The sequence below is a fragment of the Nanorana parkeri genome, unplaced genomic scaffold (genome assembly GCF_000935625.1).
Source record: "Nanorana parkeri isolate BGI_ZX_2015 unplaced genomic scaffold, ASM93562v1 scaffold2202, whole genome shotgun sequence".
NCBI lineage: Eukaryota > Metazoa > Chordata > Amphibia > Anura > Dicroglossidae > Nanorana > Nanorana parkeri.
The window spans coordinates 177,171-193,562 of NW_017308470.1; the positions used below are offsets into that span (position 1 = coordinate 177,171).

The 16,392-nt window shown below is 45.1% G+C and overlaps 1 protein-coding gene across 1 annotated transcript; it reads left to right on the forward strand.

The window, feature by feature from the left end:
- Positions 1–693: 693 nt before the first annotated feature.
- LOC108801041 (serine protease 27-like) lies at positions 694–16,108 on the forward strand (the record flags this gene model as incomplete). The annotated part of the gene is made up of 4 exons (XM_018573006.1): positions 694–733; positions 8,255–8,450; positions 11,909–12,177; positions 15,881–16,108. Coding segments are annotated over exons 1-4 (733 nt in total), but the record flags the coding sequence as incomplete, so codon positions are not given.
- Between the last annotated feature and the right edge of the window lie 284 nt (positions 16,109–16,392).

A 16,392-nucleotide genomic window follows, 5' to 3' on the forward strand; every position in this document is an offset into this window, starting at 1 on the left:
GAACCTCAAACACTTTTATTTTATTTTTAACTCGGGGGGGTCCCTCCTAACTATCCTAACAGACTTAAAGGGTCTGGTATGGATCGGGAGGGGGCAACACGCTGTTTTTTGTTTTTTTCCTCTTTGTTTAGATTATTGCGGGGAGAACCATTCGGCAGACCTTCAGCAGACAATTCTCCCCCTGCTTCGGCTGTGTGTTCAGTACAGCCAAGCCGAAGCATATGCGTCCGGCCCGGCTGAGCCGTTCGGCTGCCTTCGGGTGCTGTATGGGCTATTGTGCATATTGTGAATGACCCGTACAGCAGCCCCTCGATCCGGCTGAACCCGAAGGGCTCTGGTGGCCATAGTGAGCTAAAGGATTAGCCGAAGCTACAGCTTTATCCTTCGGCTCTTTAGTGAACGACCTTCAAAGTCTTTTTTTTTCCACAACGGAAACTCAACAAGTGAAAATCAGTAATGAGAGCTGCGTCAGCTGAAAGGGTTAAATCATTTTACAATTTGTTTGCCCTTTTAGTGCTTTGTTTATAGGTGTCACTTTATGGGGGGTTAAGGTTCCATCCGGCTACACAAGAGGAGAAACCCGAGGACGGCGTATCATAAATACATCATTCCAGGAATGAGAACTTTCAATAGAAGCTGAGATTCAGGAAGAGAGAAATCTGTCCTCGGCTCATCACCCTCCACTCTGCACCAATGGGGACGCTCGCTGTGCTGCTGACCTTGATGGCCTCAGGTAAGCTTGTCACCTACTTGACCATTCAGCAGACAGGTCAGGGCTGGGGGCGAGTCTCAGGTGAGCAGTTGGCCACAATAACTGAGCAGGTTTAATATAAACCCCAAAATTCTTTACTCCTGGAAGTGAAGTTATGGGATAGAACCTGCGTTGGGTAAGGGAAAAGGGATAGAACCTGCGTTGGGTAAAGGATAAGGTATAGATCCTGCATTGGGTAAGGGATAGAACCTGCATTGGGTAAGGGAAAAGGAATAGGACCTGCGTTGGGTAAGGGAAAAGGGATAGAACCTGCGTTGGGTAAGGGATAGAACCTGCATTGGGTAAGGGATAGAACCTGCATTGGGTAAGGGAAAAGGGATAGAACCTGCGTTGGGTAAGGGATAGATCCTGCATTGGGTAAGGGATAGAACCTGCATTGGGTAAGGGATAGAACCTGCATTGGGTAAGGGAAAAGGGATAGAACCTGCGTTGGGTAAGGGATAGATCCTGCATTGGGTAAGGGATAGAACCTGCATTGGGTAAGGGATAGAACCTGCATTGGGTAAGGGAAAAGGGATAGAACCTGCGTTGGGTAAGGGATAGATCCTGCATTGGGTAAGGGATAGAACCTGCATTGGGTAAGGGATAGAACCTGCATTGGGTAAGGGAAAAGGGATAGAACCTGCGTTGGGTAAGGGATAGATCCTGCATTGGGTAAGGGATAGAACCTGCATTGGGTAAGGGATAGAACCTGCATTGGGTAAGGGAAAAGGGATAGAACCTGCGTTGGGTAAGGGATAGATCCTGCATTGGGTAAGGGATAGAACCTGCATTGGGTAAGGGATAGAACCTGCATTGGGTAAGGGAAAAGGGATAGAACCTGCGTTGGGTAAGGGAAGAGGGATATAACCTGCATTGGGTAAGGGATACGGGATAGATCTTGCATTGGGTAAGGGATAAGGGATAGAACCTGCGTTGGGTAAAGGATAATGGATAGAACCTGCATTGGGTAAGGGATAAGAGATAGATCTTGCATTGGGTAAGGGATAGAACCTGCGTTGGGTAAGGGAAGAGGGATATAACCTGCATTGGGTAAGGGATACGGGATAGATCTTGCATTGGGTAAGGGATAAGGGATAGAACCTGCGTTGGGTAAAGGATAATGGATAGAACCTGCATTGGGTAAGGGATAAGAGATAGATCTTGCATTGGGTAAGGGATAGAACCTGCGTTGGGTAAGGGATAAGGACTAGAACCTGCGTTGGGTAAGGGATAGAACCTGCATTGGGCTTTTATTCTTGCATCTCCATCTACATGGCTGTCACACCGATCCATCAACTTTGGGATTTCCTGATACTCTGATTGGATCAAGCACGCAAAGCAAGTGTTCTCACTTCACTTGCTGCATTCATGTTCCAAGTCACTGACTCAGAAATGAAAGCAGGGAGAGCCGGGCACCTAGCATTTTTAAAAGAAGATCAGGAATGGCAGCACCATGTTTCTCTCAACCGCCATTCATTAATGCAACCCTATTGGTATTCTTTTGGTTGAACCCAATGGACTTGTGTTTTTTTTTCAACCTAACTGTGTAACTATATAACACATAAGAGGTCCATTTTTAAAGCAGTAAAGGTTTCTTTCACTTAACATTCTCTGGTGGAGAACCAATTGACAATCACTCTCATTGAAAACACAAGTAAATGAAGGCGAGGCGCTGGATACAAATTTTTAGCAAATCAGTCAGATACATTTTTTGGCAGCTCTGCCATGATGGAGGGGGTACTCTGAAGAGTTTCATTACAGGGTCATCCTGGTAGGCGTTTCCATTTAAGCATGTCACCTTCCTGTGGCCCCCCCAAAAATGTTGCACTCATATGTTTTTACCATTGGGTCTGATTTACGTGCTGGCTCATATCACCTCCATCCTTAGGGAAACGTGTTGAGAATATGAGCCGTTGCGGCAGTACTCACCTATGAAGTACCGCGTTCCTTTATGTTGGGACCGTTCGATTGATAACGTACGATGAATGTTTATTTGTGTTGGTGCCGATTACCAAGAGACTGTATGACCTATGAGGAAGTTCTTGAGGTAAAGCGCGGCAAACCTTTTACCAGTTAACGTGTGTCTTTAATGAACCTATAAGTATGTCTGGTTTTATGATACAGTATATGAGAGGCTTACTTCTGGACCCCACTTATTTTTATTTATTTTTTTATCAGAAAAGTTTTTATTGGGTTTTCCAACAATACAAAAACTGAAAACATTCAGATAAACATTTGCCTGTGATCGTAACATATATATATACACAATGTGGATTGCTTCTAATACATCTACATAGTGATCGAATACAGCGTGTATCCGTCGCCTAGTTAGGCAATGCACCCAAAAACACAACAAAATAACTCAAATAACAATCAGCATCGTAATTGACAAAAAATTTAAAACAATATCCAGGACCTTACATAGGGGGATATCTCTTTACGGACCCCACTTATTTTTATATGTAAGGGGTGTATGGTGCTATCCCCGAGGACCTTGGCACATTAGTATAGTAATACAGATATGCTTTTGGACATCTGTCTTCAGTTGACTTTTAGTTTTGGTCAATTTCTGCAATACAGGGAATGTATTTGACCAGCATGTCCCACAGACTTTCACAGCCAGTTATATTCTCTGTGTTTAGAAACATAACCTTATTTTTTTAGAGGAATCTACAGAGTTATCTAGTTCCTTTGGAATTCCACACCTGCAAAGCTCTTATTGTAAAGAATCCTTCCTATGTGCAGAGGTTAAACATTAGACTACATACGACACCCCGTAGACCTTACATGTCCCCCCGTGACCCTAAAAGGAGAACTATGAGGTGAGAGCTTTTCACTCACCTCATAGTTCTAGCTGACCTGTGACAATGAGACTGTCACAGGTCGGCTCAGTAGATCGGGAGGTGAGCGAACACATGCCGGCGTTCGCTCACCTCTCGATCCTGTCACGGCTCTCTGCCATGACAGGGGAGGGGATGGATTCCCCCCCTCCCCGCTCTGATCCTCCAGCGCTGACTGGCGGAACAGACGGGGGAGAGGGCGGGTACAGCTGGCTCTGCCTCTAGATAGGCAGAGCCAGCTGTCACTCACGCAGCTGGGCGGATCTCAACATCGATGTCGGGATCCGCTCCGGCTGCGGCGTCTCAGTATACCGCGAGCTGTAGCTCCCTATATACTGAGCTTAGGGTGACGGGAGGACGCTAGTTTGTGTCCTCCTGTTACCCTAAGGAGAACTATGGGGAAAAGCCCTGACCCCATAGTTCTCCTTTAAGAGAACTATGGGGAAAAACACTTACCCCATAGTCCTCATTTAGGTCCTGATCTACCAACTGGATGTTGGAAATACTCCCGCATCCAGTTGGTAGATCAGGACATCAGGTATCCAATCCCAAAAGCGAGCTTGGAGCGGTGACAACTTTACAACCCACACAGGGACCATGGGGAACAGAAGTAGCCCCCCTCCAGAAGGAAGGACAGTGTCAGAGATGATTGGAGGAGTGATACACAAATAAGTATACACTTTTGTAAAAAATAAATCAAGGCAACTGGACTTGCCGTATTTTTTTCTTGAAGACGTTTCACTGATCATCCGACCACCTTTCTCAATTCAGAATCATAGTTAGGCAATGCACCCAAAAACACAACAAAATAACTCAAATAACAATCAGCATCGTAATTGACAAAAAATTTAAAACAATATCCAGGACCTTACATAGGGGGATATCTCTTTACGGACCCCACTTATTTTTATATGTAAGGGGTGTATGGTGCTATCCCCGAGGACCTTGGCACATTAGTATAGTAATACAGATATGCTTTTGGACATCTGTCTTCAGTTGACTTTTAGTTTTGGTCAATTTCTGCAATACAGGGAATGTATTTGACCAGCATGTCCCACAGACTTTCACAGCCAGTTATATTCTCTGTGTTTAGAAACATAACCTTATTTTTTTAGAGGAATCTACAGAGTTATCTAGTTCCTTTGGAATTCCACACCTGCAAAGCTCTTATTGTAAAGAATCCTTCCTATGTGCAGAGGTTAAACATTAGACTACATACGACACCCCGTAGACCTTACATGTCCCCCCGTGACCCTAAAAGGAGAACTATGAGGTGAGAGCTTTTCACTCACCTCATAGTTCTAGCTGACCTGTGACAATGAGACTGTCACAGGTCGGCTCAGTAGATCGGGAGGTGAGCGAACACATGCCGGCGTTCGCTCACCTCTCGATCCTGTCACGGCTCTCTGCCATGACAGGGGAGGGGATGGATTCCCCCCCTCCCCGCTCTGATCCTCCAGCGCTGACTGGCGGAACAGACGGGGGAGAGGGCGGGTACAGCTGGCTCTGCCTCTAGATAGGCAGAGCCAGCTGTCACTCACGCAGCTGGGCGGATCTCAACATCGATGTCGGGATCCGCTCCGGCTGCGGCGTCTCAGTATACCGCGAGCTGTAGCTCCCTATATACTGAGCTTAGGGTGACGGGAGGACGCTAGTTTGTGTCCTCCTGTTACCCTAAGGAGAACTATGGGGAAAAGCCCTGACCCCATAGTTCTCCTTTAAGAGAACTATGGGGAAAAACACTTACCCCATAGTCCTCATTTAGGTCCTGATCTACCAACTGGATGTTGGAAATACTCCCGCATCCAGTTGGTAGATCAGGACATCAGGTATCCAATCCCAAAAGCGAGCTTGGAGCGGTGACAACTTTACAACCCACACAGGGACCATGGGGAACAGAAGTAGCCCCCCTCCAGAAGGAAGGACAGTGTCAGAGATGATTGGAGGAGTGATACACAAATAAGTATACACTTTTGTAAAAAATAAATCAAGGCAACTGGACTTGCCGTATTTTTTTCTTGAAGACGTTTCACTGATCATCCGACCACCTTTCTCAATTCAGAATCTGTTGCCTTGATTTCTTTTTTACAGATATACCATGACCTGGATGAATGAGAACCTTCACAGACTAGATACACTTTTATTAATAGTTAAGGGACTTGAATGGATTTTTAAGATTTAATTCCAGAGTTTAGTGTCACTTTTATAAAGATGAGATTCTGAAGCTTAAGGTGTGCTGACAAGAGATCTTTTATTAGTTTGATGTGGCGCCATCTACCAGTTGTTCCAGCACCCGACTAACGAGGGTTACAAAGTGTGCGCGGGAAGGAGATATAACCACATCTTATATCATCCCCACACCAACCTACGTCTCTTATGTTCTATAGCTGGGAGGAATGATGTACTTGATGGATGGGTGACATCTTGTGGCTGCTTTTGAGAAAGTTCTGTTTGGCTTCTGTTGAGAATTACAGTATAAGGCTGCTGTCCAGAAACAAGGGAAATGGATTGGGGCAATTGCCCATTGGCACTAGTAAGGTTTTATCTATGTGACTGCTGGGTCAAAGGTCCAGGTTTCCTAGCTCAGCATTTTATATATTGCCTTTAACATTGACCAAGAAGAGCTATATCCAGGTGAATTATAATGCTGAATCTCCACCATGAAAACCTTGTACGAGTAAAGCGAAAACGATGAAATGAGAGGGAAGGAGTAAGTTATTCGTTAACATTTTCTGACAGATCATTCCCAGATTTTGAAATGTCGGCGTCAATAATTAAGTGAACGTTGACCGAGCAATAAAATGACGTAAAGAAGAAGATAGGCAAAGGCTATAAATCCATCTATGTGCTCATTAAGGAATAAATAAGTGTATTTTAACATCTAGCTACTATACACGCCCGTACACACCTGGTTGCAAAGTTCTCAGGAGGTTCAGCAAATCTCGTAGACATTCCAATTCCCAGGAACCCAGAACATTGCCTGTTGAAGTCTATGGACGATAAACCTTGTTATTTGTTTCTAGCTTTTTTAAGGCTAATTTGCACGTTTTTGAAAAAGAAAAGTGCATGGCTGGCTGGGCATTGCCATGAGGAACATATACCAATGAAAAAAACCCCTAAAAAATGCTAAATACGATTCAGTGTGGGGAAGGTCTTTTAATGGGGCTTAAAGGGCAACAATTAATATACCCAAATCCTATAAATAACATGCTTGGGGGATGCCCTAAAGACCCATGTGAAGTTACAGTCCTGTAAAAAGAGTCTGAGGTTTCTCCAACAAAACCCTTATCCAGGCATGCAGCCTGGGTGGCCACAAAAGGGAGGTCAGAGAGCATGGGATCCCCCCTTCCTGTACCATACCAGGCCACATGCCTTTCAACATTGGGGGGATACCTTGCAAAGCAGGGTGGCAAGGCCTGACCCTCCTGGTAAGGCACCTTGTACCAGTGTTGGTGTCTTCCCCACATCCTAAACCTTAAAAGGGATGTGAGGGCTTGGTGAGGATTATCAGAATAAGGGGGCTCCCAGATATCCACCTCCCAGAATAATGAGTGAGGGGTACATCGGTACCACTTATTGCTCATTTTTTTTAAAAACAATAACATGAAAATAAAGACACACAATGTGACAAAGTCCTTTAATTAAAAATAAAGTCCCCCAATGTAAATTCATAATTAATCACATCGTCCAATGATGTCATTCCATCTCCAGTCATTAAAAAAAACAACCACCTGATGATGTTTCTGAAACACCATGTCGGCCTTAAGCCCAGCAAAGTGTCCCCATCGCACTACCATGGTTGAATGACAGATCCCCGGCTGCTGTATGTGAACAAATAGGAAACATCATTGACCCAATATGTCATATATGAGAAGCCAAACCCTCATGCCCGGACCACTCTGTAAAGGGAGGACTATAACTCCAGTCTAACAGAGATCCCAACTTGGGACATCCGCAGCAATCAATTAACAGAGAACAGCTATGCCCGGGAGGTAGACCATCCTCCTATAAAAGTCCAGGGTCACACCAGAAGCCCAGCACAGCTCAATGGCTGCTCAATGCCTTTAGTATCTGTCTTCATTAATCCATGAATCCAAATGGCAACCACCCAGATGAATATATACAGAGTGAGGCTTATTCTGACTCCGATCGTTGTGATAGCAAAATATATCCCTTGCTGAGACCTCTATGCCTGGCCTGTATAAGCAGATATACTCACTGCGGACAATCCTCGTCAGAAGGCACTTCGAATAAGTCCTTCACTGGATGTGCATGGTGCACGTAGGTACCTGAAGAACATGGCTCATGTAACTCCAGGTGCAAAGTCTCCATGTGAAACAAGCACAGTTCCAATCTTCTGCATGCGAAGAACTCACATGGGCAGGACAGTTCACAGAAAAATACAATACACAAATTCCCCAGAACATGGCCTCAGCATTGGAGAAGGACTGAGGGCATTTCTTGGGCTGACCTGTGGTAGGACAGGGAGAATGGGTTTGTTTTTGGGTCTGCAGTTCTTCTTCATTGATGCATGTGGCCGGTACCATTGGTTTTATTGTTCATTAACCAAAAAACAGCTTCCGTGTACTTTTTGTTAGAGAATTAATTACTTTATTTTACTGACTAAAGAATTCTCCTCCTTTTTTTTGTATCCATGCAGTCCGCCAGGTTCTTTCCGTGGACAACCTTCCAGTGTGCGGCTCTCCTGTGATCTCCAATCGCATAGTTGGAGGTGTAGACACTTTGGATGGGGAGTGGCCGTGGCAAGTCAGTCTGCAGTATGCTAACATGCACGTCTGTGGGGGCTCCCTGATCTCACCCCAATGGGTGCTGACCGCGGCACATTGCTTTGACGGGTGAGTGTGTCTTCTTTATCTTCTCTTCTCTTTTCCCTCCTTAATTATTTACACCCATCAACAAAGACATATGTAGGTTACCATTGCTGACAAGTATTGATCTCGTGCTGATGCTTTGGCTTAACTCCACTTAAATCTAAATGTTGTCCTTCCCTCCCAGAGTGCAATGGTTTCCTCTGATCTCACTGCAAACTGTGAGCTTCTCACAATGGAATGACAGAATATATGGAGATTAAACACCAGCCTTGACTGGAATGTATAATTTACTGTCTGTGAGCATACATTTTAATTATTATTGTGTGAAACGATTTGTTAATCAACCAATATCACACCCAGTCACTGTGTGGAAAGGAAATGTGAATAAACAATGTATTTTCTTTTTAGCTAAGTCATGTGATCTCAGTGAGCTAACATGGTGATTGTTGGGATAAGAAGGTTACAATGGAGAATTATCACTGTGTTGTCCTGTGTAACCTAACAGACCATCGTGTAATATGTGAATTATACACTATGAAAGAACAGTGTGTAATTTCTCCGGATATGGATTGATAAAGCCTTTATTAGGTATTACCCGGATATGGTCCGTGTGCAGATCCTGTGTCTGGTACTCTTTGTAACAGAATGGTGTACATGTTGTTCCTAGGAGTGTTTCATATCTTTCTGTCATGCACTGGAACTAGAATAAAGACTGTTACAGAACAGACAAACAAGCCTATATTAGGATAGCCGGATATAGGCCGTATGTAAGTTAAGAGGTGTTTCTTCCTAAAACCGCTTACGTGTTATTTTAATCAAAGATAAGACTTATAACCATATATGGTACCATAACTATTTCTTTGTCTGAGGTGTATATAAACCGAGACCCGACGTCAATAAAATGAGCATATTGTGACTATCAAATCGTGTCTGTCATTTTGTGCTCCCGGAGCTCTGATAAGGGATTTCTCTGGTTGGTCCGATTAAAGGAGTCCACGTACCCTAACAGTGATCACATGGCTTTATTTGTAAACAAATCCATGTACAAATCTCGAAACAAATCAGTAAACTAAACCTGAGATTGTAGTCTATCCCAGGGGGGAGCTTGGAGCGGTGACTACTTTACAACACACACAGGGGACATGGGGAACAGACGTAGCCCCCCTCCAGAAGGAAGGACAGTGTCAGAGATGATTGGAGGATCTACAGCCGAGTGATACACAAATAAGACACATTGTTGTTCATAGTTAAAGGACTTGAATGCATTTTTAAGGTTGAACTCCGGAGTTTAGTGTCACTTTAATATAAAACCATATTCTTATGGAGCAATATCTGGGTGTAAGATGCCTTTCGGGGATTTTGGGGAGTTGCCAATGAAACAGCCAAATGGATTGAATAATTTTTCCTATTGTTCTCATGAAACATTTGCCAACTGCATCTTTGAATTATGATCTGAAGATGTGTGCTTGGCAAAGGAAAGGAATACATTAAATAGTCTTTCAACAATAGACGTGGGATCTGCCCTCCTCTTCAGACACGGGCTGACTGTCTCCCCCGAAGGGGGAAAGAAGACGGCTCCATGGTACATGAAAGTCTTGTTTTACGGGGAGCTACTGTACTTGTACATTTCATGTTAAAGGGAATCCATTATCAAAAATACATTTGGGATGTTTAGTTTCCATCCACAATTTTTCCATTTAGTTCACTCATCACTAAATTTAAACAAGAGAGGAAAAAAAAAAGATAGATCCAGAGATAGAAGCCATTTTTATCTTTATTTCTGATTATTTTTTGATAATATAAACTCTGCTAGGTGAGCAGATTTGCTTGTAAAGAGGCTCAGCATCAAGAGCATGCTCTCTCCTGGCAGTGTGCCGTTCATTGATGAGCTCAATGGTTGTCACATCGTTCTGATGTCCCTTATTTGACATTTACCATAAAATTATATCTACATTATGAATTATGGGTCATCAGCAAAAATAACGGGCCTATTAGTCCAATCCAAGGGGCCCCAAGATCTGGAGAAGTTTAGAGAAACCATCTTTGGGATCTAGTATGGCAGAAGGTGTGCTTCTAGCGGTTTATGATCACCCATGATTACATGGCTGCTGTCAGAGACCAGAACACCTCCAGGTGGCGCGGGAGCAGATCCTGCATTTCCACTGCTCGCCTGCAGGTGTCTCCAGGCAGCCAGTGGCTGTCAGGGACCTGAGCGCCTCCAGGTGGCACTGTGATGCTAGAACCAGGACCTGCAGCTCCAGGGCTCACCTGCAGGTGTCAGCAATTAGGCACCACCTGCTGATGATCTGGGAGGGTATTCAATCCCTCCCTGCAGTGAGCCTGATGCCACAGTATTGTCACCATTTCCTGTATCCTGTTTCCTGATTCCTGTGACCTGTTTCCTGCATCCTGGTGCCCCCTTGTACCCTGACCATTACTCCGTGTCTCCCCTTGTGTTGCCTTGCTCCTCAGGTTTCACTTGCCCTGTTGTATGTGATTGTGTTTGCATTTAGTTAGCTATTATTACTTGCTTGTGGTTACTTATGTTCGGTGAGTTGCATAAACTGTGTGCTCATAAGCATTGTCTGGTGTGGTCACACATTTGGTCCTCCCGTAGAGATACCTGTACGCGGTGTGGGGACACCCATGCACGGTATCCCCGACAGCTGCGTTGCAGCATATAAATTATAATTTTTGGCTCCTGCTAATGCAGAAATAGAGTTAAAGGAGAACTATGAGGGGGAGGGGGTGCTTTTCACTCACCTCATAGTTCTAGCCGACCTGTGACAATGAGACTGTCACAGGTCGGCTCAGTAGATCGGGAGGTGAGCGAACACATACCGGCGTTCGCTCACCTCTCGATCCTTTCACGGCTCTCTGCCGTGACATGGGAGGGGCTGGATTCCCCCCCACCGCTCCGATCTGCCAGCGCTGACTGGCGGAACGTATGGGGGAGGAGGCGGGTACAGCTGGCTCTGACTCTAGATAGGCCGAGCCAGCTGTCAGTCACGCAGCCGGGCGCATCCAGACATAATTGTCGGGATCTGCTTCAGCTGCGGCGTCTCAGTATACCGTGAGCTACAGCTCTCTATATACTGAGCTTAGGGTAACGGGAGGACGCCAGTTTGTGTCCTCATGTTTCCCTAAGGAGAACTATGGGGAAAAGCCTTAACCCTAAAGTTCTCCTTTAAAGAGGCAGGTAAGGGCAGATGTCAGCCTTGTTTTCATTTCCTGTGTGCAGTTACAATGTAGATGCTCCCAGAAATATTTGCAAATTTGCTTTTTTTTTCTGAATGCATTAACAATGTGAATTTGTTTAAAATGACAGTAATGTTTAGGTGTGTGTGTGTGTAGAAGAAGGTTGTGATACAAGTTTGTAAGGTTTTAGGAGAGACCGCTATTCTGAAGTGGAGATATTTGCACTGCAGTACATCAACCAGCCGATGACATCTTAGTGATTATCTGTCCTTGTCTCTCTACAGATCTGTCCTAGCAGAGTTGTATACAGTATATGTAGGCCCATACAAGCTGTTTACGGATAATCCCAACTCACGCATCAGCGTAGAAAATTACTTTCCTAATGCTAATTATAAAGACACCGGAGACATTGGGGACATCGCCCTGGTGAAGTTGGCCAGTCCTGTTAATTATACTCAATACATCATGCCCATCTGCCTGCCATCTTCTTCCGTCACCTTCCCCTGTGGCATGGAGTGCTGGGTGACTGGCTGGGGGACAACATCCTACCTAGGTAAGTCCAGGAGATTGTAAGTACAATGCATTTCATCCATCTTTGTGAATATACAGGCAGTGCCGGGGTTACAAACAAGATCGGTTCTGTAGGTTTGTTCTTAAGTTGAGTTTGTATGTAAGTTGGAACAGGTAAATTTTTTAAGTGTAACTCCAGCCCAATTTTTTTAGTTTTAGTTTTGGGTGGCATAGGGAAGGGTTTACCCCCTGTAAAGTTTGTGTTGCTGCGTGTGCCCTTGTTCAGAAGATTTCACCTCACTTCCTGTCACTGTGGCAATTGGATTTTGAAAATGTTGGGTTGTCGTGGAAACAAGGATTGGTGATAAAGCTTCAGCCGAGACACCTTTTTCCCGTGATCACCTATACAGGAGTGGATTTCCCTTCCTAGATGTAGATGTCCTTTCACTTCCTGTTGTCTCAAGGACAGGAAGTGAGATTAAATCTTTCTAATGAGGATACAGACAGCAGTAAAAACCTCACAGTGACCCGGAAGAAGAGGCGGACACCCCTCGTCTGCATGTCTAACAAGAGCCAACTTCCTGCAATGTGCGTACAGTACTACAAACCAGACCCAAAAAGGGTGGGCACGAGCGCGGTAGCATTACAACTACCCCTGCTGTATACTAATAGCCTCCGTTTGTAAGTAGGAGTCGGATGTAAGTCGGATGTTTGTAACTCGGGGACTGCCTGTAATGATTATTTGACTACATCAGCTACAAATGTATCTTCTTTTTTCGGGCTCCTTCTTTGCCGCTGTTAACCAATAGCATTTCATGGAAATAGGATGTAGAAGTTACATGGAGACGGCATCCTAGAAGAACAACATCAAACCAAGAAAGAGTAGACATGATAAAAAAGATACAAGAATTAGAATAATCTAGTAGAATAATATTTGAAGTGTATATTAAACCTTACAATGAACTTCTATTTGCTTACGTTTGGTCTATTAAATACACCATTGGAAGCTTATAGTTATATCTGTTCGATAAGTGCAAAAACATCCTTATTGACCCTGCCAGTAATCTTCTGTGCTGATAACTTTCTGTGCCCCCGGCATGTGCTACTTGTTATCAGTTACATGGTTCCCAGCAATCTCTCTGGACTACAGAACACCATCACCCTAGGTGATGCATATGAGTAGTGGGGGGAGTGTTATGGCTTGTCGTTCTTGGATAACATCATTGCACCCCTGTAGATACAGTACAGTTGGTGAGCGTTGTCACCCTAGGACAGATAGTGTGTTACTGGCAGAGTTGTCAGATGAAAAAAAGAATGAAATGATACTTACCTGTTTGGCCACTGATGACTCCAACCATTGCAGTGGTCCAGGGACATGCTGCAGGCATACAATATTCAAGCTGCAGATGCTTAAGATTCCGGAAACCTGCAAGAGAGCAAAGTTTAGGGCAAATGCACCCCTGAGCGATCTGCGATTGTGACACAATTGTGCACGATACTGCGCGGATTACCGCACAGTCACGGAGTCGCCCATCACTGACGATCACGCTGTGGGTGCCCTTATTTTATAATGGCACCCTTGTAGCTCTGGGCGGATCGTGCGGTTTCCCGCCCCGATTCCGCCGGTGCATCCGAACACGATCACAGCTAAAGCAGCCGTGCGTCGTGTATTGCAAAAAAAAAAAGGTAAATGTACTTTTTTTCTGCGATTGCCACGCGGATGTACCCCATTGAAATCAATGGGGCTGCGCGGCAATCGCTGTCTGCAATTGTGCACGACCACGCAATCCCGGGACGCACGTGCCGGATTGCTCTGCACCGGCCCTTAGAGTCACCAGCAGTAGAACTGGTAAGTACTCAGTGTGGAAAACTGGTTTTGAACAACTGACCTGTGACAAGGTTGTGCCTTGTCATTGTGTGATAAGGTCTAAAGGTGCCCTGGGTTCTCACCCTTACAGGTTGAGAGGCTCCAGGATGTATATTGCAGATGGAGAAAACTGTTATTTCAGTTTTCTCCAGCTTCGGTGGGATTAAGCCTCCAACCCTAGGTCCAAACCCAGGATTCTCACCCGTACAGGTTAAGAGGCTCCAGAATGTATACTGGTATTACGGAGGGAGAAAACAGTTTTTTCAGTTTTGTCTATGACTGATAAAAACTAGTCAGGGTCCTTGAACCCGGAGGCAGGGCCGGCTTTACAGTACTTTCTTTGCTGCCCAGGGCCAGGTTCCTCAATGCGCCCTCCTACCCGCCAACATACAGGAGAGTGGCAGACCTGCAGGCAGCATACAAGTGATCTCGGCAACATTGCTGAGATCACTTGTAGAAAACAAGTGGCAGCTTCCCTGCTGTACATTTAGCTCTGCTAGCCCAAAGCCGAGCTAAATGTAGAAAACAACTACCCACCCGGTGCCCAGAACTGCATGTCCCGGGTGTCGGGAGATAGGAATTCCACACCCCTGCTGCCCCTCTACTCCCTGCTGCCCCAATACCAGGCCTCGGTTGGCCTTGTGGCAAATCCGGCCCTGACCGGAGGATTTGGAGAGTCTTGGGTGGGATGATGCCTCCAACCCTAGGTCCTTGTTTTAATGTTGACCAGCATCTATTGATTGTGCATCTGTGCACAGCCCTTATGGTAAGGATGCTGGTAAGTGTTTGGGGCTCCACCTGGGAAACCGAGGAGGTCTCTACCTAGGAGTGGAGGCCAGAGAAGCAGGGAGCTGCAAGTCCCTTGCTGTGTGTACAGGTTAGCATGGCATTGGAGTACTATTTGGAGTAGAAGCGGACAAGAGCCTGAAGACCAAGGCCAAAACAGCCAGATGCTAAAAGTGAAAACCAGGATGATTCTGTGTTTATTTGGCAATGCATGGAGGTGATGGTGGAAAAACCCTGTGTGGGGAACCTATGTGGATCTGCAAACTGTCTTTTTGATTAAAAGCGGGCAAGGAAACCATAAAAAGATTTAAGTTTCTGGAGGTGTCCTTAATGCTCTACTATTTGAAACGAGTTATCACAGACCATTACACCTACGTATGTTAAATATCAGTGATGGACACTATAGAGAAGAATTTTCCCTGTGGTAGAAGAGCTTTATACTCACCTCTCTGCTGGCCTGTGTCTCCATCTATTTCAGTGTTGCAACCTCCCCCAATTTCCGTAGCAATCAGCACTTCCAAGAATGACGCATCGAATGCTGACAGTGTGGTTTCATCTTCCGACTCCTACTTCCCTACGGAGTCCTGTAGTGATGTAGGAACTGGAAGAAGGAACCATGACACGCGGCAACAGACACGGGCTTCCATCAATCACCGAAGTGTCCAATGCTGAAAAATCTTATGGTGGTTGCAGCGCTGGAATGGAGGGGAGGAAGGAGACAGGGGCTGGCGGTTAGGTGAGTATAATAACTCTTCTATTGCAGGTACAGTTCTTCTCAATTGTTTTTCCCCTGAGAGTGTCATTATAAATTACCATCAGTTATGCTTCCAAATATAAATGACAGATTACAAGTACAACCTTCCCCCCTAAAGCCAGTATGAGATATCGCACATTACAGGACTTATCTGTCTGAGGGAGTCTGAGGGAGCAAGGGCAAAGTGATAAAGAGCAGAAAAATTGGCCATTTCCATAGACTATCCCTCCATTATTAACCCCTCTCTCCACCCAACACCCAAGTCCATCCCAATCTTTAGGTGTTTAGAGTACTTGTTTTGTTCAGCTTTATAATCTTCTGGCTTTCTCTGTTCACTAGGGGATTCACCTGTAGATGGAACCCTCCAGAAAGTGATGACTCCACTCATTGACTACCAAACTTGTGACGCAATGTATCATGTGGACAGCGTGGAAGATGCGAGTGCGGTTATTATCCAAGATGAAAAGATATGTGCGGGCTACAGAAATGGGCTAAAGGACGCATGTCAGGTGGGTGACACTAAAAGGGGCTCATCTTTCACAATTTTGGAGGATTCTCCCTCCAATGGTAATAACTTTATCGATGTGTGTTAATGTTTTAAGAGACTTGTTACTGTGTATAATTTATATTTAGCAAGTCAGATCAGCAAATCCTCAGTTGCATATACAGGCAGTCCCCGAGTTACAAACATCCGACTTACATCCGACTCCTACTTAGAAACGGAGGCAATTACTGTGCAGCAGGGGTAGTTGCAGGCCTGGCGCTACCGCAAGGCAAGGCAAGCGGCCGCCTGAGGGCGTTGCAGGGTGAGGGCGGAAAAAAACGATGTTTGCTCTGTTTTTTTTTTTTTT